Here is a 20574-nt window from a genome sequence, read left to right on the forward strand (position 1 = left end):
AAAAATAAAAAAAGAATCCCAGAAACTGTTTTTGGGCTTGCTTCTGTCAGCTATGAAATAAAAACAACAGCCGCTAACGCTGTGACCTCCTTTTGAAATAATCTGGTGTAGCCCTGGGGAAAAACTACGTTTGCAGAAGGTTTTTTTGACACTGGAACAGACCCAGCTGAAATAGACTGGGGCAGTGACAACTGGGATGGCTATCCCCAGGGATGTTGAAATCCTGAGCCTCTGCACTGCAGTAACCAGAAGATGACACATTTCATCAGCACGGTTTCTTAGAAGGAGTGAAACAAAGTAGCAGCAGCAGAGTATTTTCAATTAAGAAAAAAATAATAATAAAAAATACACTCAGATGACTAAACATTCATGAATCCATCAACACTTCACGCTCTTCTGAACATTGTCAGTTCTGTCAGCTTCAGGAAAAAAAATAAAAGGCTTTTAAAATACTTAAAAAGCAGGAGTTTGACAGATTTTGATGCTACCCTTATGTGAAAGTTCTCCATTTTCATATTAAGCAAGGGGGAAGCGATCCTTTGGCCCAGGAAAAGAGAAGCAGAATGCCTCTCTGAACCTCGTAATGCAGATGCATTTTTCTGAATAGTGAACTGGCATCACGTTTCAACAGATTTCATCATGACACCGGTGCTGAAGGTTGCCACTAGACATAGCCCTGAAGCTGCTTCTTTGGGCGATTTCTCATTGCATGAACAACTGCAAAAAACTGCCCAAGAGAACTCTTGGAAGTAGCTTGGCTGCAGCCAGTTAAAGGCAGGCACAGTATGCGATGGCATCTAGCTGACAGGTTTACAATGGCTTATTTTTATTTAGAGAGAAGTGGTGCAGTGCTGGGAACATGTCATTTGAAATAACAACACAAAAGGTTTTCTGCGTAAGGGGCATAGCCACAAAAAAGGCAGTGCCCACTGAAAATTGTTCTCCTGCTCTCACGTTCATCCTTCAGTCGGGATGGGTTTTTACAAGTGAGCTGTGTGAACTTAAAAGCCGACAGACCAAAATGCATCTCCAGCTCATTTCCACACACAAGTGCAAAACCGTAACCTACCAGAACTTTTATTTTAATTGTACATTCACATTTCTCCATTGATGTGGATGGCTTGTACACTGCCCCGTGATAACGTTACACAGTTCTGCTCTTCCACGTGCATTGATTTCAGCCAGCAAAGAGTAACAATAAACAACTTTTCCATTTATCTGTAGTCAGGCTGGGAAAAATAAGGTGATTTTTCCTTCCCCTCCCATCCCCCAGGCAACCGAATTCCCCTGACTTTCAAGCTTTTCTCTTTTAAATGACTGATAGCATTTGTCAATATCCTAAGTCAGTTTCATGTGGTCTCTCGCAATGAAGCTGGCGTTAGGTGTGCACTGGGCTGTACTGCTCGCTTGCTCTTGCTTCTCCCGAAGCTCATTTGGGCGCATCACTAGTGGCTGTGGTGACGTGCGCTGTTCCAACAGTGCTGCGGGACAATATAGTTTTTCTTAGCCTGTTAGTTTTACTCTTAACACTTCAGGTTCATCACAAGTCAGCTGCGGCACTTTCCAGTCTACAGACCTTTAGCCAAAGCTCCTCTGTGCACTGCAAGCGGTTCAGAAATGACCAAACCTATGCTGCCACCGATTAGCACGTACAAACATTTATTTTGAAATCTCCATTCTGCACCGTTCTGAAGAATTACATCATCAAAGCACTTCATGGCAGTGAAAATAGCTCTTACCCCTCGGACTCATCATTACTCCATTAAAGCTGCAAAATGTGCAATCTGCTTGAAAAATAGGTTGCTTTTTATTCAGTTTCCCGTGAAAAGTCAAAATTCAATAACAAAAAAAGGAACAAAAAAAAAGAAAAATCAACCAACCCAGCTTATAGGGCCTCTACATCCGATCCTCTCCCCCATCCCCCAAAAATAACTTACAAAGATAGTTTAAAGTTTTAAATGAGTTTAAAACCGAGTGCATCTTTTTTATTATTTTTTTTTTCTCCTTCTCATAATAATCTTAAAATTCTAAAAACCCATAATTTACTTTCTTGGAAAAAAGGCAGCGAGCCGTTGCTTCTTGATTGGAAGAATATGTATCTCCGGCGAGTTCATTTTCTTTAGCTTTACGCTCCTGTTTTTGATGGGTTTCCTGAGGGCCTCGGCGCTGTCCCGGGGCTCGGGCGGGCTCTTCACATCGTAGCACTGCAGCACCGAGTCCTGGGGCAGGTCCCTTTTGAAGGAAAAGTTTTTGGTGGAGACCCCGGACAGGCCCTTGATCTTGCCGCAGAAGATGGTGGGCACGGCGTCCTTGACGGAGACGATGACTTTGGCTGTCTGCGAGGTGCTGACGATCTCGATGTTGTTGCCGGCCTTGGGCTCGCAGCCCGCCCTGCCCGCCTGCTCCACCAGCCACTTCTGCGGCTGCCGTAGCAGCTCAGCCTGCCCGCCGCCTGCCCCCCTGCCCTCCGCCTTGCCCGATGCCTCCTGGGGCTTGCAGGGGGTGAAAGGGGCAGCTGGGCCGGGGAGCTTGTCCAGCGCAGGGTGAGCGCCAGCCTCAGCAGCGGCAGCGGGGATGGTACTGGCCACCTCCCCGAGGGGACCTGCCGGCTTGCGACAGGAGGCGAGTGACAGGTCCAGGGCCCCGTCCTCAGGCGGCAGTGGTGGGGCAGCCTCGCTGGCCCGGGGCACGGGTGGCCCTTTCATAGAGAGGTCCAGCGCCTCGTTGTCGCTGCCCATCTTGATGACAGTGTGGCGGCTCAGCTGGGGGAACTCCCGTGGGTGCGGGAGGTCGAAGGGCTTTGTCTCCTCCTTCTCCAGCGGGGTCTGGGTGCCCTTGCAGGAGTGAGTGGTGAAGAGCTGCGGCTTGGGAGGGTCAGGGGCTGCCTTGGCCTCGGCGCCGTGGGGCACAGGGATGGGGACGGGGATGGGGATGGGGACAGGGACAGGCAGGGGCACGATGACAGGGTAGGGCACCAGCAGCGTAGCAGGGGGCACCAGTGGGGAGAGGGGTGAGCTGAAGGCCTGGGGCGGGAGGGTGGTGTAGTCCGGGGGGGGCTGGCAGGGGGCAGAGCCCAGAGCGCCCTGTGAAGGAAACAGGTCCTGAAGGACAGCGGCGAACCCCGGTGTCTGAAAGACGGGGGGCAGGACAGTCTCCTGTGCTTGGCTGGAGGGCTTGGGGTCCAGGAGCTGGGGCTGCCCGACCGGGGGAGCAGCACTGGGGAAGAGGCCGGTGTGCAGGGGGCTGGCGGGGCAGGTGGCCCCCGGGGGCAGCACCAGGGGAGAGTTCAGGTGCTGGAAGACGTGCTGCTCCAGGAGGACGGGCAGCGGAACAGGGCCCTGCGTGGTCATGACGTAGGGGGTGGTGGTGTTGGTGGCCGGCATCTGTGGGGCAGCGCTGCCAGCGACCTGCAGGTGGATGGGCAGGACAACGGGGCTGTCCCCCAGGCAGATGGGCTGCAGCACGGTGGCCGCCACCTTCAGAGCCACCCCGCTCTGCGACTCGGCCGGTGGTGTCAGGATGGAGGGTGCGGGGACTGTCACCAGTGGGGACAGCGCCTTCTTCATCAGGTCGGCCGAATTGATGTTCCAGGCCTCCGCCGTGATCAGCTGGGCCACCCCATTCTCCAGCTTGTTGTTGGCCATCGCCGAGGGCGAGTTGGTGACGTCCATGGGCAGGTTTGGGGCATCCTTATAGAGCTCCTCCATGTTGCAGGGCTTCTTGGGCTCTGCCAGCACTGCCTCTACATCGCCGTCAGTGAGATCCGTGGCGGCTCCGGGCTGCCAGGAGCATCGGCACCAACATAATTTGGCCTGCAAGCCAGAAACATATTTTAGGCACCACATAAATCTCCTCCCTAAAATAATATTTGCAATTGCTTTTAAAGACCCCATCGCCAAAGAAAAGCCATCAAACATTTCCACGCTTCAGGCTAACGGCTCCATAATGCAGCATACTATATACACAGAGATGCTGGATATACATACGCCCGTGAGTGTTGTACGAAGAGTTTTGAGGAACTTATATTTAGCTGTAAACATAGATAATTTAAAAGGCTTAAGGGCTGCCTACAGCCAAACCCACCCCCCAGTATGCAGTGTGAACAAGGCAGGGGGGCTGGAACTGGATGATCTGAAGGTCCTTTCCAACACTAACCGTTCTGTGATTCCACGAGTCTATGACTTGGGCTGCCTGTTTTACACTTTTTAACAAAACTCCACGTAGTGACAATGTGCGGCAGAGCAGCACGACAGAGCACTGTTATAACTCAACAAAAGCCACCAGAACACCCATTTCTAATATCGCAGCTAAGAAATGTTCCACCATGGGTGAACTGTACTCGATTCCCCTAGAACACTCATTGCTTTTTCATCCTGGTGGGATTTACTCAAGGCAAGCAGGTGTGTCACAGGGTGCTTACAGCACCTCCAGAACTGCCATGTGCAGGGTGAGAAAGAAGCGCAGCCAGGCAGTGGCAAAGCAAAACCAAACCAAACCCCAGTACTCACCCTGCCATTGAGCTAGCTAGAGACAGAAATGTGAACCAGGCACCTGATTCATTAAAGACCTGAAGAATAACAAGAAATCAAAGCAACCTCAAATTTATTTTGACAGCCCAACCCTTTATATCAACCACACAAATGGCAATTAAAAAAGGGCAGAGATGTTTTCTGTTCGTGGTTGCAGTGAAATGTGCAGCCTATTTCCTAAAAAGATTAACACCTTCTTCCCCCTGGAAACAAGCAAGCAAGCAAATTAATGGCACTGTGCATCCATTTCTTCAGAAGGATAAATAATTTCCAGCCTGTGAGCTACCACCAGCAGACTTTGGCTAGGGACTGGCCACTGTGTCTTGGCGCTGCCCGTGCCTCTCCCGAAGTGTGTGGTGCATCCTGCTGTAGTAATAATCACCATGGAAACTTGTCCAGTTTCAACTCCGTTACCATGGGAAAGCAGAGGCGCACCCCAAATTTACATTTTCCACCTGCACGCGGCGGAATCCTGCTCCCTAGGAGCACAACATGTGCCGTTCCCATTGCCCGGCTGGCTCAGCTGGTGAGAGTGAGGCGCTTCCCCATGTCCCATAGGCATGGTGGTGTTGGGATCACAAGAGATGATAGGGGTGGGTGAGGGGTCCCAGCCTGGGGATGTATCTGAGCCTGAAAGCACGCAAAGAGCTCAGCTGGCTCTGGCACTTACAGAAATTATTTGCTTGCACAGACATTTGTAAGTGACAAACCTGCAGAGGGGACAGGGAAAAGGGGAAAAAAAACCCTCAACCCCCACAAACAAAGGCTAAAAAATGGCCAAGGCAGGGAAGCGGGAAATTTCCCAAGTCTCTCCTGAGACTTGTAAATCCTTGGATTTGGCAGCGAGATGCTATAGCGAGCACAAGACACCAGAAATGCCAGGAGTTAACAGGGGGGGCTGGTTGGATAAAAAGCTAATAATCTATCAGGCGCATTCGAGTTCTTAAAAAGGATTTTTAAAAGTAAACAGATGAGTCACTTCTTTTCCCCTCCTGCTGCTGGCTTGAGGAGAGTAATTCTGGATTTTTTGCATCTCCTGAAACATTCTGCAGAAAACATTCACAAATACGAAGTTGGGTTTTTTTTATTTGTTTCCTTTTCTACCCTTGGCCGAGACAGATTACCAGCAGGCAGAGATGCCCAAGCACTGAAAAACGGGAGCAAAAATCAAACCCTTCTCCAGACAGTGACAAGTACTGGTATAAAAAATCGGGCCAGTCTTGTTTTAGAAAAAAAAAAAAAAAAAAAAAAAAGAGAAGCAATTGTTTCTAAAAATAAAGACAATGAGGAGATCACTCAGCACATTCAAGCTGCAAAAAAAGGACACTGCTTCAATTCAGGAATTAAAAAGACATTTTCCCCTGCTCTCATATAATCTCTCCCTCCCTCTTTGTAAAATGACCATTTTAAACCCCTGTGGTCTCTGCAGTGCACTCCAGCATCTTTGCTGCTCCAGCTGCTGCAGCACAGCCGAGTGTTTTGCACATGACACTGGCTCTTCCCCATGTTTCTGTTTGCTTGAGAAGTGTGAGATCGCCGTGTTTTCACAGGGAATTAATGATCTGGCAGGGACAGGAAATGACCTCCTGTTCCTCTGGCAAACCCATTTCATGTTGAGAAACAGAAAAATTAAGATGAAGATTATGCTGCGTAAGAGACTTGAGGGATTAGCATTGCAGTACGGATGCGGGGAGAGAGAGACAGATCACCACTGATGATGACAGTATCAAACATAATAAAATCCCCACAACTGCTGCTTTAAAAGGCGACAGGGCTGGAGGCAGAGCAAGTATTTAGATGAGGAGAGCAGCTCATCTATCACCATCAGACACCTTGAAGAAATGCCTGTGGGCTTGGTTTTGCTGTTTGGGTTTTTTTTTAAACCATAGACAAATATTGTTTTCCACACTTGATCCCATATTTTTCTGGGATCTACAAATTTATATTGTTGAGGTCACAGTCCTACACTGCCTCTGGGAGGGCCCCACTGTGTGAGGAGAAGGAGATGATGAGAAAAGTGAGGTGCAGTACCTCAACCCAGGTTTAGGGGTTTGGGGTGGGGTTTACCCCTTCTCACCTTTCCTATGTGGAAATGTACCTTTCTGTACTCCCAGTGTACCTGCTTCTTGAGCACCCAACAGCTACAGAAAACAAAAAACAACACATGGGGCATTGATGCCCCATCCCCGGCAGCGTTCAAGGCCAGGTTGGACAGGCGCAACCTGGTCAAGTGGAAGGTGTCCCTGCCCATGGCAGGGGGGTTGGAACTGGATGAGCTTTAAGGTCCCTTCCAACCCAAACCACTCAATGATGCTATGGTTATATATATGTATATATATAATATATATATATGTAAATATACACCTAAAATAGTTCATGATCCTGCCCACAGCTTGCAGGCTGCCAAGTACAGCAGCGTCCCAGCAAAACCGCCTCCTGCTCCCCGTAAATCAATTTTCAGTTTCACCCGGAAGGGAATCCCAGGGTTGCTGAACATATATTACACTAAACACCTATTATCATGGTCAGTAAGCAGACAGTGAAAAGGATCCAAGTCCCTGTGCTTCAAAAGAGGAAATGTTTGAAGATCTGGGGTAAAGAGCCAGTCTGAAGTTGTCCAAAGAGGTGTTCTGTAGTTCCTAGGCTTCTTTTTTATACTACATACACTGTGTACATGGTACAAAACCTTAAGTCAACATGGAGATGACTTAAACTAAAGTAATTTTTCCATGTTGGTGTTTACAGTGATAGCTATACTGTATTTCTCCGTTCATAAAAATCAAGTGGAAGTATGTGCTTGGTTTTTGGCTTTCGAAACAAGTTTCATGTACCTAATATACACAGATGAAGGTAATATAATTCAGTGAAATTCCTTTAAGTTTCCTCTGTCTACCACACCTCAGTGCCGGAAGCTCAATTATTTTCCTTTTAGCTACTTATCTACTTAATAATTAATTTGCTGTTTGTTTTAATCGAGAATAAGCTTGCAACACTTAAAGGAGCCCTATTGTAAATAACCCAGGCTTTCCCACTGGCATGCTGATAAAAGTTAAGTGCATGGCACTAACCAATGATGTGTGTAACTGTACAGGAACTGGTATGTTAGCTATACAGAAACACCATGAAAGGCATAGTGATAACTCTACCTTATTTTTTTTATCTCCTGCTGATGGCTGTGCAACAGGCTTTTGTTAGGGCTGTTGCATGCCTTCCTGTGGGACTGCAGCACTGCATCGTACACAGCCATCCCTGTGCTTTGCTTGCTCATCCGTACCGTGCTATCTACACAGAATTCAAATTACACTGTGCACGCTATGGGAAGGGTCTCTTTGTGGGATGCCCTGCTCAGTATCTCATCTCCTGGAAAAATAGGGTTTCTATTCAGTATAAACATGGTATCAAACACAAAACAAAATGTGAAATCTTGACTTAATGGAACAGCCTGGGGACAAAATTATGCACAGATTTGGACTTCAGTGTTTTGCCAAAACTCACTGCTTGCTGTCACTAATACGCCTGCCAAAAGCAACGTTTGAAGCAGAAGCCCACTAACAAGGGCCATAGTGAGAGCATCCCTGATGAGAAGGCAGCAGACCTGCTGAGCACCTGGAGCGGCATGCACCCGACCACAGTGCCATGCCAAGGCCTGCACCCTTCCTTCTGTATCCTTCTGCTGTAAATATACAAGTAGGCAACATTTTGACACAGTCCAACCAACTATAAATCATCTTCCATTTTACAAATTTTGGTTTGTCTTGTTCAAGCCATACACAAATAAAGGCTTTACCATATTGTTATTGGTGTTTTGTTGCTGGAATAGGAAAAAAAAAGAAAGTTTCTGAATAAAGTGAGCTTTCATAAAGCAAATACATGGAGCTATCACTACATAAACAACATACAGATAGGCTCCCCATACACGCAAACCACAGATGATCTCAGCAGTTTGCCTCTCACATTTCCCACTGATTCATGTGTTCAGGCACCTGGGACTGACAATCCGGGCAATGCCACAGGCCCTTTTAGCACTGTAATCCTCAAGCACCAAAGGGCAGAGGAGTCAACAACTCACAGCTAATGGTGAACTACCCTTCTTTCCCATGTTTCACCATTCATGGTGCTAAATTTGATATCCTCACACACACCTCGGCCAGGTGCAGAGGCACCAGAAGGGCTGGTGGGACTTGTCCCCTCCTCTGCTTGCAGGAGGGCTGATGGTGACCCCCTCCAAGGTAACGGGGCAGGCAGAGCAGAAGAGACATGGAGGGCATTTGTTAATGCAACCAGCCCTTCACCCTCCTGGCAGCTCAGTCAGACACCAAATGCAGTCCGATCTGTCCCCCCTTAGTCATCACCAAAGGGAACCACTGGGGATGTGCTTCTCTGTCTTCTTGTTATGGTTTAAGCCCACCTGGTACCTCAGAAACAGAAACAGAGCAAGCAGCCGCTTGCTCACTGCCCCCTCTTCCCCCCCCCCCCCGCCCTCTGCTCCAGGTGCATTGGGGAGGAGAATTGAAAGAATGTAACTCCCATAGGCTGAGATAAGAACAGTCCAGTGACCAAGGTATAACACAAACCACTGCTGCTACCACCAATAATAATAATGATAAGGGAAATAACAAGGGGAGAGAATATAAAACTAAAAGGGGAAAAGGAAAAGAAACAAATAAACGCAAGCAATGCACAGTACACTTGCTCACCACGCACCGACTGATACCCAGCCTGACCCAAGTAGCAATCTGAGCCTTCCGGGTGACTCCCCCCAGTTTATATAATGGGCATGACGTGCTGTGGTATGGAATACCTCTTTGGTTAGTTTGGGTCAGGTGTCCTGTCTCTGCTTCCTCCCAGCTTCTTGTGCCTCTCTTCACTGGCAGATCATAAGACTGAAAAGTCCTTGATCAGGGTAAGCAGTACTTTGCAACAGCTAAAAACATCAGTGTGTTATCAGCGTTGTTCTCAGATTGAAGCTAAAACACAGCACTGCACCAGCTAATAGGAAGGAAAAAAACAACTGTTACAGCTGATCCCAGGACATCTCCAAGGGGCACTAAGGAAATATCCTGGTTTAACCCTACCCTCTCCCACCTTGTTCCCTTGACTCAAATACCCAGCAACTCCCCTTTAAGATTTAGGAGGCACAATTCAAAAATGAACAAGGGCAAGGTGAGAAAGATATTTCAAAGACAGGCAGAGTTCCCTTTGGCACCAGCCAGAAAGAGGAGGGAGGACCACACTGGGGTATCTCCACTGGCATGAAAGCTACACCTGTAGCCTTTGCTCCCCATCCCTCTGCACAACATTCTCTGCCCACCACGCACCTAAATGCTGCCCCACATTATTTATCACTCTACACGAGCTATAGCATGGAGGATGAGGTGGATGCTGCTGAGAAGCAGTTAAAATAAGAGCACCTCATTAACTTCAGAAGAAGCCAGAGGAATAACAAGGCTCTGACGCAGCTCATGCAACAGGTACTCTTCTATTTTCCACTGCTGCACTATGGATCCTTTCGGGAGGTGAACCTGTTTTGTGTCAAGGCTCCCATCCAGGCTGTTAAGTCCTGGGGGAACACAAGGGAAAGGAAATCATTCTGGCAGTGCAAAATGGCATGTTATGGATGGGACATTGACAATATGTACACACTGCTTCGGCACACAGCACGATCATTCTCGAATGCAGCAGCTGGACTGGCTGATCATACTTTGGTCTTTTAAATAGTTCAGCTGAGAAATACCACAGTGGTCTGCCTATTGCACAGGCTAATTGCCTGCAAAGAGCTGTGTTAGAATCATATATCTGCTAGCTATACTGCTTTTGTCAGCAGCCTGTACTTCGCAATCCATTTTGAAGAGAACTCACTTTCTCCTCATTTAAAAACAAATCAGACCAATTGAAAAAAGAAATCCTATCACAGGCCCGAAAACAGTGTCTTTACTCCCAAGGGCAATATATGCAAGACAGACGATAAATGCTGTGGAAGGAATAGAGCATTTGTCTGACAAATTTCAACCTATAGGGAATTTTTATACCCAATTTGAAAGCCTAAAAAACCCAACCAAACCCTACATTTGCAGAGGAAACTGTGACATACCCCAAGCATAAGGGAGATAGCACATGCCTTTGCTCTTCCTCTGCTCCATTCACAAATTACTCCACTAGCTGGATATAACACATAACTGATGGTCTTCAACTTTCAAAAGGACCACGTCTCATGCAATATATAGTATTACAGAGAGCAGCCATTCTAAAAACAGGGCTACCTTGAACTTACTCGAGATAGATTGATTTTGCTATTCCCAAATGCTCAAGTTTCTTATATCCACAGCGCATCCCAGTTCCTGGGGTCTCCAAATTGTCATGCTTGGAGAAATCTCGCAGCAGGTTTCTGAAAATAATACCTTTTGAATGGTGGTTTATTTTGTGCCCTTGGCATAGCACAGAAATGCCTGAACAGCAGCAGCTTGCTCAGCCTGCAGTACGCTGAACTCATATTCTGAGGCAGAGACAGTGCACAGAAATCTGATGTATTAAACCTGACGTGTGAAGGACAAATATAAACTTGCCAGCCATAATTACTGATGAGTCACGTGCCACCTGGTTTGGTGATGTCCCTGTGACCTAGCAGGCTCTTCTAACTCGGTGCAGCTTTCACACTCCACATTTGTGTTTAAACAGGGATGTCCCCGATCGTATCCTGGTGCCTGGAGTTGTTTCTCCCCAGGTGCAGGTTTTTGCACTTCCCCTTGTTGAACTTCATGAGGCTCCTGTCAGCACATTTCTCAAGCCTCAAGCCTGCTGAGGTCCTTCTGGATGGCTGCACGACCCCTGGATGTATCAGCCACTCTTGTCAGTTTTATGTAATATGCAAACTTCCTGCAAGTGCGCTCTGCCCCGTCATCCAGATCAGTGAAGGTGCTGAATGGAACTGGACCCAGGGCTGACCACAGAGGTACACCATTAGTCACTGGCTGCCAGCTAGACTTTGTTCAGTCATTGCTGTCCTCTGGGCCCAGCCATTAAGCCAGTTTCCTCTGCACCTCACTGTCTGATCATCCAGCCCACGTATCAACAGCTTGTCTGTGAGGATCTTATTGGAGACAGTGTCAAAGACCTTCCTCAAAGTCCATATAGGCAAATACCCACTGCTCTCTACTTATACTGTAGGCCAGCTCCCCACAGAGAAGATAAACTGGCAGTAGGCTGAGAGTCTAAAAGTCTAAATTAAAACGCTATTATGGAAAAACTGGACTTCCTCTGGGGATCTATTTTGCATTGGAGCTCCTGAGTTTTTCTATACCTTGACCTCCACAGTTTTCACACATGTGGTGCACCCACGTGTTTACTTTTGGAGTGAGACCGTAGGAGGAATGCAGACTCATGCTAGCATTAAAAGATTTCTTTGGCTTGAAAAGTAAAGTGCATGATTTTCCTATGGGAAAAAATTATTCTAAACAATTTTTCCTGTCATTAAATATCCAATTTAACTGATTATTTAGTATCATTTTCAATCAAAACATTATACTCACCAGCAAAGCAAAGAAAAATGAGCTGTTTTGAGAACAGAGCTAAACAAAACAAACAAGAGCCACTACTTTACAATAAATTTTAAAACCCATGCATTTTGTTTTCCCAGCAATCGATACACCAATGATAACAAGAGGAAAAGGATACCAATTAAACGTAATTGCAAGCCCTGCTTTCCCCCAAACCCAAAACAAAAAGCACTCAGTGTAAGCCTGAGAAAATACTTGCTCATTTCCCAGTCAAGTGCTTTATTAAACAGTCCTTAAAGCATCTCAGTTCCTACAAAGGATTTCCAAGTTCAATATCAGTGAACCAACTTCAAAGTCTCATTACTTCCCCAGCGGAGGTTTGTTCTCTGCTCAGACACTCTGCTCGCTATTTTGTCCTGACCCTCTCCACCGATCCCAAGCTCAGATATTTTTACTACCCTCATTTGATCTTTTCCAACATCCAGATGAGAATTAGTATCAGTGTGGCAAAGACCATCATCCACTGACCATCCCTACTTGCTTACCTGAATCTGTTTCACTGCTGGTTATGAGGGACAGGAACCCCTCACAGGCCAGTTACCAAGTGTCAGCAGGCTAGTGAGGTAAAGTTAAAAATTGATTTTTAACTGCTATGACACTTTGGCATGCGAAACATCTGATTTTGCCTCATTATACCAACATTGTTTTGACTGTTTTGGCTCTTTCCCAACTAGCCACACAAGCAAAGCATGAGAGAGTACCCCTCAAGGGGTAAACCAGCTTCACCAGCTCAAAATCCATCAACAAAGTGAGGTGCCACCAGAACCACACACCCCTGAGAGACCCAGCCCCTCAGATATACTGCAAAACCTTTCCAATCCCCTTCTTATGGCATGCCAGCTCCAATTAAAGACCACTTTATCTTGGTGCAGACAAGGCCAGAAGAAGGCTAACCCCAGCACTGCTGAGGGGACTCCCCATAAGCTTGTCTTGCTTTCTAAACCTTCTTGAGACAGAGAGAGAGAAACCAGTTTTTCTGTATTTTGAAGCTGTGGGGGTTAGAACAGCAAATCTGACACCTCTGTAACTCATCTTAAATCAACTGACAGACACATTTTCACATAACCTCTCTTTGTCCTAATACAGTCTGGCTTAAATAAATAAATAATGGGAAGAAAAGCAAAATCAAGTGAAAAAAACTGAACCTTCCAGCTGGTGGATCCTTTCTGGGGGCTGGACTAGGTGACCTTTAAAGGTCCCTTTCAACCCAATCTATTCTATGATTTTATGGTGAGGAACAAATGCCTCTGTATAAGACCACAGGTAAGGACATGCAGGTGATTAACCATATGCATGCCTCCCATAATAGGCCAAAAGGGCAAATCCTTTCTTCTACTAAAGCTCTGGTGGCTCTCAGTGGCATAGATATTGTCCCTGATGACAAGATTTAGGGATGGGCTGAAGAGATGGGGACCAAAACCAGACTCATCAGTTTCTCTTCTCTTGTGGGACAGGGTCTCGCGTGGGAGCACAGGCAGATATGAAGGCACAGGAGCATCTTGTGTACTTGGGTACTGCTTGAGGAGGAAAAGGGTAGAAGAGTCTTCCCTCTCCCAGTGCAAAATGTGGTTATTTAATACTTCATCCTTCCTCACTGGCATGAGTAACCAAATGCTCCTTCAGCTTGCCACCTCAAGATCAAGTTTTATGTTTATTGGTTCAGATTTATTACAGACTCTCCTACTCTCCCCTCCCTGATCACTTTGAGAAACCAAACCCAACATTTCATCGGCGACATGAGAGCAGTAATCCTCAGCAGAAAGTAGGCCCATGTCAGATTTCAAGCTTGCCCTACTCTTGTACCACCCCCACTAAAAATGTGTGGATGGAAAAACCTTTCAAGCAAAAACAGCCCCTTGTTTTCATCCTTGCAAAATCTGTACACAGCTGCAGAGATTTTGTTTAAAAGAGACAGAAAAATGAAGACCTCTGTGATGTAAGGAAAAATGCAGCCTTTTTCTTTGAATTTCTTATTTTTTTACACACTTGCTTTCATCACAGCATTTGTACCAAGTGTTTCCTGGTTTGACTTTGGGGGGAAGAGAAATAACTTCTTCTCTCCGTCATGTCACGATGCATGAAAGATGTCAACCTTCTGATTGAATTCAAGATAAGACCAGCATGAGAAGCAGCATGACAGTGCTGGTGGATGCAGTGAGAAGGCCTGATGACTTTTCAGCGTTTTCACCCACAAAGACCAATTTTACTCTCCTAGAAGCCCCTATGCTGAACTGAGAAATAGAGATACCTCTGACCATGAATATGTACATAACAGAAAATACTGAAAATCTGTCTTATTGCATCTCAGGTTCACTGAGGTTACTGCTGTTCAGTTAACTGGTCCAGGTTACCTGTAATACCTACAACACCCCATGTGCATATGCATACATGCAAGTATTTCTTCTCTAGTGCTTCTTGCCTCATCCATTTGACTGTGAGATCTTCTGGGCAGTGGTTGTTTTGGCACATAATTAGCACAAAACACAGACCTCAGCTTCAATTCCAGTTACCACTGCAGTCCAGATCATCCATCACTCCTGAAGATGAGTGGGCACAATAGACGCCACACTCACTGAGGTGGCATGGGGCTGCCTTCTCTCTCAGTCTAGCTGCTGGCCACTGCTTGCAGTTGCATCCCTCCAGTGGGCCATTCCCTCTGTCTTCATCATGTTTCCCTGCTGCTGGAACCCTTACAGTTTGCCTAAGTGTTAATGTTAATGACCGAATTTTACTAATTCGATGCTATAAGAGAGATCTTTTGGCCAGTTCAAAGAAGTCTTCTCCAGCTGAGTATCCCAGCTCTGACCGACACACTGCCTGCACTGCACGGAGGGGAGACCATTCCAAAGTGTGCCCAGACTACACAAAAAAGTAATAATGCTCTTTGTCATCAGGGATCCAGACTCTGACCACTCAGAAAAAAAGGGGTGTATTTCAGGAAATGCAGGCAGGGCACCCAGTGCTGTAAAAATAGCGCTGCTGCTGCAGGTAAAAGTAAATATTATTTTTCCTGATATTATGAACCAGCCAACACGAACATAATTTGCAGACGTGTATTGCAAGAGGAAACAAGGTCGGTCCTGCCCAGGCTTCTCCATCAAACCTTCTGAGAGCACATACATCATGATGAATGCGGTGTACCAAATTTTGTTATTATCACCTCCCCTATCTTAATGATGGCTGCGTGGTTGCAGAAGAGGAGTGTACTGCCGTAGGATATAGAGCCCCTGACATATTTACTGCAGCATTTTTCACCAGCAATTTCCGCTGCGATGTGTGCTATTACGTGTTCAGAAAAACTTAGGGAAACTGCAGGATGCAGAACGACAATTACATCTTTCCCAGATGAGACTACAACGTTAATGGATCGGTGTCATCCATCACCATAGATTGTAAGTCCTCTGGGGAACGTCACCAGGCCACTCTAATAAATCTGACCGGGAGATTTTGTATTTGGCTGTTCAGCTCAGCCTTAGGAAGCAGTTTAGCAACACACTCCTCAGCATGACTACGGCTTAGCTCTCCCAGTGTGGTGTCATTGCCCTACAGCCATGAAGCTCTGGATGCAGGAAGTCCTGCAAGCCAGCATGGAAGGGCACACAGGGCTGCAGCCTGGTGTTAATTTCTCACACGGCTGGTTCTCCAAAGAACCAAATATTGGTAAAGAAACTGTAGACTCTGAGGGACGAAAGCTGACTGCGCAGCTTTGTTCCTTCATCAGCAACAAAGAAAAGGATATAAAAAATAAAGAAGAAAAGACTAATAAATAATAAAAAACCCCAAGAACCTGCCAGCAGACCAGTGCAGCTCTGAAGTAAATTTTTTTGCTGTCAATCTGTGATTCTTCAGGCCACCTGAGCAAGCAGAGCTGACTGTCTGCCATGAAAATGTAAGGTGATGCTCTATTAGGGAAGAAGATACTTCTCACAGACTCTTCCTTTAAGAAAGCCAAACAAATAACCCAGAGATAAAAACCTCCATGGCTGTACCATGTCCTAGCTTATCCTTGCAATGACAGCAGAGTAGGACCTGAGGCTGTCTCCCCTCATCTCCTGCACTAATGCAAATACAGGAGCAGTGTAAAAGCAGGCTGAGGGGGAGGTCAGCCCCATCAAAGCCCTTTTGGGAGGCAGCTCCAAGACAGGGGGTCTGAGGGCACTTCTGTCTCTCCTACTGTATGTATATTCTGTTTCAGGCAATGATACATTTTCCTGATACGCCTTTCATGCAGCTGGAGCTAAGCATTTCTTCATACAGTACTGGGGGTGGGGATCTGCCACAGCATCAGCATCGCTGCTCCCAGGCTTAACCATTTTGAGTCCTCTCTTCCCTTAGGCACAGAATTTCACCACCCACCCCATGCCTGCCCCAGTGCCATGGGCTATGGACATGTGGCCCTTCTCCCTCATCCTGGGTACCCAATGCGAGGTCATCAACAGCAATGACCATTCCCACAGAATGGGGCCACCACCAGATGTGTCCCGCAAAATGGGGACAGCCTTGGGGTACCTCTCATGCCTGTCCACCCCTCCTTATCCCAGGGTGGCTGACGGATGCACTGGGTTTGGCCAGAGAAGCAGGGATGGAGACCTACAGCTTGAACTACTGCAGCTCTGCAGCAGTGAATAGCTGACAGTAACCAGAGGGAAGCACAAGTGGAGCTTGGGAGATTAGCAAGAAAAAGGAGGAAGTAATTTTAACTACATAATAATTTCAGGGAATAAGAACTGCCTATAGCCTGTATAAGTCATGAGAAACAGCACATGCACGTCTTGCCTCAGGCAAATCCATATGTTGGTAGACAAGCTCAGCTACAAAAATGACACCCTTTCTTGCAGCTAGGAACAGCAAGAGCACCCAAAAAATGCAAAATATTCAGTATTTTCTTGGCGGGGTGTTAGAGAAAACAACCATGCTCATTTAAAAGCCTGCTGTTGGCAAAGGAGGAGGGCAGATGCCCCCAGCCCTTGCCTCCTGCAGAAGCTCTCCACCATCCCTCCAGCAGAGCAGCCAGCATCAGGGCTCTGCACTTGCCCCCTGCTCAGGGGGCTAAGCTGTGGCTGCTGCACCTTCCAGCTCCTCCTGCACGTAAATGTGGGTCTGCTTCACACTGCCCCACGAAACTCCATGGCTCCAGCTGGGCTGTCCTGCGCAGGCACTCATGCGCAGCGATGGGCAGTCTGCGAGGTGCCAAAGCAGCGTGTGCCACATCACTGGGCTCCCAGGGGACACTGCTGGCCAGTCACTGAGGGAAATCAGAGCAGTCTGTGGTACAAGAGGCACAGCAGGAACAAGCTGCACCACAACAGGGGCTGCAAAAGAAGCCCAGAGAGCTAAGGCAGCAACCAAGGAAAACCTCTGGTTTAACCGTGTCAGTAGTCAGTCACACATACCAAGCCATTGGCCAAACTGGGTAAATACCTGAACCAAACAAGAGAAGACAGCTGTCCCCCGGCAAGCACAAACCCTCTGAGACCCCAACTGAATGTTCCCATTAAAAGTGTCGTGATCCACAGTTTGAGAAACCGAGCAGACAGCTGCTGGCCACAGCTGCACGGGGAAGGCAAGGCTGGCCACCACTGCAGGCGTGACTGCCCAAAAACCAGCAGCTGAGCTCTCTGCCAAGATGTGCTCCACCTCGAGAGGGCACCAGAGCTGCCCAAAACTCAGCACCCGCAACTTTTGCAATGGGGAGGATGGGCTGGCCGGAAAGGACCAATTTCCTTGGCTGACTCATGTTAAAGGGGCCATCTCCACGTGGTGCACTTCCCAGAAACACTTCATGCAGACTAACTCCAGGAATCAAGAGGCATGGCAGCCAGCTGCCAGCTGTTGGGGGCAGCACTTGGCTCTGTTTGGGCAAGGGCGTTTGGCCAGACTGCTCTAGCACAGTGCTGGTGCCCATGGCTTCATGGGGTACACAGACATGGTGAATGGGTCCTGGGAAACACCTATCTTGCCATACTGGGTGTTCTCCATGTCCAGTAGAAAGGCTCCTGCAGCATGCTGCAAAAGCATGAAAAATCAATAGCCTCCATTGACTTTTTGTCTGACATTAGCAATTTTATAGCTTAATGCTAACCAGAGTAAGCAGGAGAGCATGCTGCTACCAAAAATGAATTAAAGGGGGCGGGAGGGGGGTGAATCTTCAAAGACCCCAAAGTCACCCAGTACAATGAATGCCTGGTAAACCCTGCTCTGTTCTTGAAGTGATTAAAGATGATTTGGCCCTTGCTCTGGGATGAGGGTTTTGCCAGGCTGGCAGAGACCAAGGGGCAGGAAATAGGAAGAGGAGCAGCTCCAGGGCACCATTCCCCTCTCCATGATGGTGACACTAAAGCGACGCCAACATAGCAACCCCAGCAGCACCAAACACAGTATTGTGGGATGCTGGCAACAAGGTACTGGAGGCTGGCTGTTTGGGTTTAGCTGTTTAAACAGGGACTGAGGGATTAGGACCCTTCGCATCTTTAGCACTAATTAAAGGTTATTTATTATCCAATTGCTCCCAATAGTGTATATCGTGGCTGCTCAGGGCCAGGCTGAACACTGAGCTCTGTCCATTTCTTCCACGCTGGCTGTGACTTGAGCAATAATTACCAGGAAGAGAAGGTTTGCCAAAGCCTTACCTCTCAGAACAGCAGTAGTTGTGTGTAATCAGAGCTTAATAAGGTGGCTGAAGTAGGCATGCTCCCATGGCAGAATATTCTTTACCAGAGCATTCCAGGCAGCGCTTGTACACACAAAACATGTGCATCTGGAACAGCAGGCAGTATCCCCTTAACAATAATTTTTGGGCTCCTAGAAAGGGTCTACCTAAATATACTTAAATAAGGCCCTATGGCAACATCTATTCCTTGATACAGCAAGTGGAGAAGGATGGGTGTCTCTTCCAGGCACTGGCTTTAGGTGGGCTGTGGACACCAAATGGGTTTGGCTAGAACTAGAGCTCAGCCTTTACATTAAAAAGCTAATGAAGATGCCAACTCAGCCACCAAGAAGAGCAAAAATTCAACCTTCTCCTGGTTGCCTGTATGCTCCTGACTCTGCGTGGCTGCATTACAATGCACTCTTAAATACGCAGTTACTCCTTCCTCTTCAAAAGGCCCTGTTATGCTGCAAAAGGACATAAAAGGAAAAAGTAATTTTTTTCATAGGCCTCCTTATAACTTTCAAGCTTCAGACTCTGAACTAAATAGCACTTTTTTCAGGCAGATTTCTACATGTAATCTAAAAAAAATTAAATTGGTCTATGAATCTGCTTTTAACGATAGGATGCTACCTGCTACCCTTGTAAAGATATAGAATTATTTTAATCTTTCTCTTGCTGTGTCTTAGAAAGGTAACATACTGTAGTTTCAGTAGCTGCATTTTTAAACATGTTTATCTGGGTCATGGCTACTTACAGCATAAGGAGATTTAGTGAAGCCAGTTTAGCATCAGTCTAGTGCAAAGGAAAAACAAAATCTTTAATTAAAACCAAAAGAATTATGTTATTTGGAGGGTAAAAATCTTGACTTTGTCAAATTAAAGTCTTTGGACTGTTCAAGAAGAAAACAGACCTCTGGGCAATTTAACTCTAAAGATGCTTGGGGCTTGGGGGATGGGGGTAGCTAATCACAAACTATTTTGTGTTAACTGGCAATTTCAAAGAGAACCAAGAGCATTACTGCATCAGGATTTTCTCTAATGGCATGATGGAAAATCAGGAACAATGGAAGAACATGACTCCTGACCATGGCAGTCCATGGGATGCACATGGAGCACTGCCGGTGTGTGAGACATCTTGTTCCAAGAAGTTGCACTTCCCTACTGTGTAGCGGCTGACACAGAAGGCAGGGGAGAAGGCAACCTCTTTTAATGGCACTGCTCCCAGATCCTCCCACTAAGATACAAATGATCTGCAGTCAGAAGAAAGCCAGGAGGGGACATCCAGGGGACAGGAGAAGTCCCTAATGTAGTCTCCGTGTGTTCCCAATGGTCCTAGCTTTCCACTGTCTTGGAAAATGCCAGAAGAAAGGAAGATGTATATATTGGCCAAGGTGAAGCTGCCACTTACGTGGAAAAGGCCATGGGAGGCTGAATGGCCGCTGCAAGATAAAAGTCTGAGCACGCCCGTATGATATGAGAACATCCCTCAGCTTCCTGCAGCCCGTTGGGTGAAAGGGAAGTGACTCAGAAGACAAGTGCCCTTCAAAGGTTCATGACATACTGGTTTATTCTAGCTGAAGCCTGCCTGTGGAGGAGTGGGAAGGACCACAAACAGAAAGCATCCGCTCCTCATCCTGTGGCCGCTGCTGGAGCAGTTCATCGCCCAGGAACAAAAAAAGCCTTCCTCCTCTTTTCCCTTTCTTCTGGAGGAAGGCAGGCAGGGAAATAGCTGTCACTGTCGCTGCTGAACCACAGCCAGCAGAGGCCCGACGCCACAGTGGTGCAGGATGAGATGCTCGGCGCCCACCCTGACGTGACCCATGGTCTCTATGGCAGAAAGC

At 47.1% G+C, this 20574-nt stretch overlaps 1 protein-coding gene across 2 annotated transcripts in view; it reads right to left on the minus strand.

The window, feature by feature from the left end:
* Positions 1-1642: 1642 nt before the first annotated feature.
* RAI2 (retinoic acid induced 2) overlaps positions 1643-20574 on the minus strand; it is a 43879-nt gene continuing 24947 nt past the window's right edge. For both annotated transcript variants that reach the window (XM_065677376.1, XM_065677377.1), the window contains exon 2: positions 1643-3812. In XM_065677376.1, coding sequence (XP_065533448.1) covers positions 2043-3707 — 1665 coding nt within the window. In that variant the 5' untranslated portion in view covers positions 3708-3812 and the 3' untranslated portion in view covers positions 1643-2042. The remainder of the gene's footprint in view (positions 3813-20574) is intronic.

Source organism: Lathamus discolor, chromosome 4 (genome assembly GCF_037157495.1).
Source record: "Lathamus discolor isolate bLatDis1 chromosome 4, bLatDis1.hap1, whole genome shotgun sequence".
Taxonomy (NCBI): Eukaryota; Metazoa; Chordata; class Aves; order Psittaciformes; family Psittacidae; genus Lathamus; species Lathamus discolor.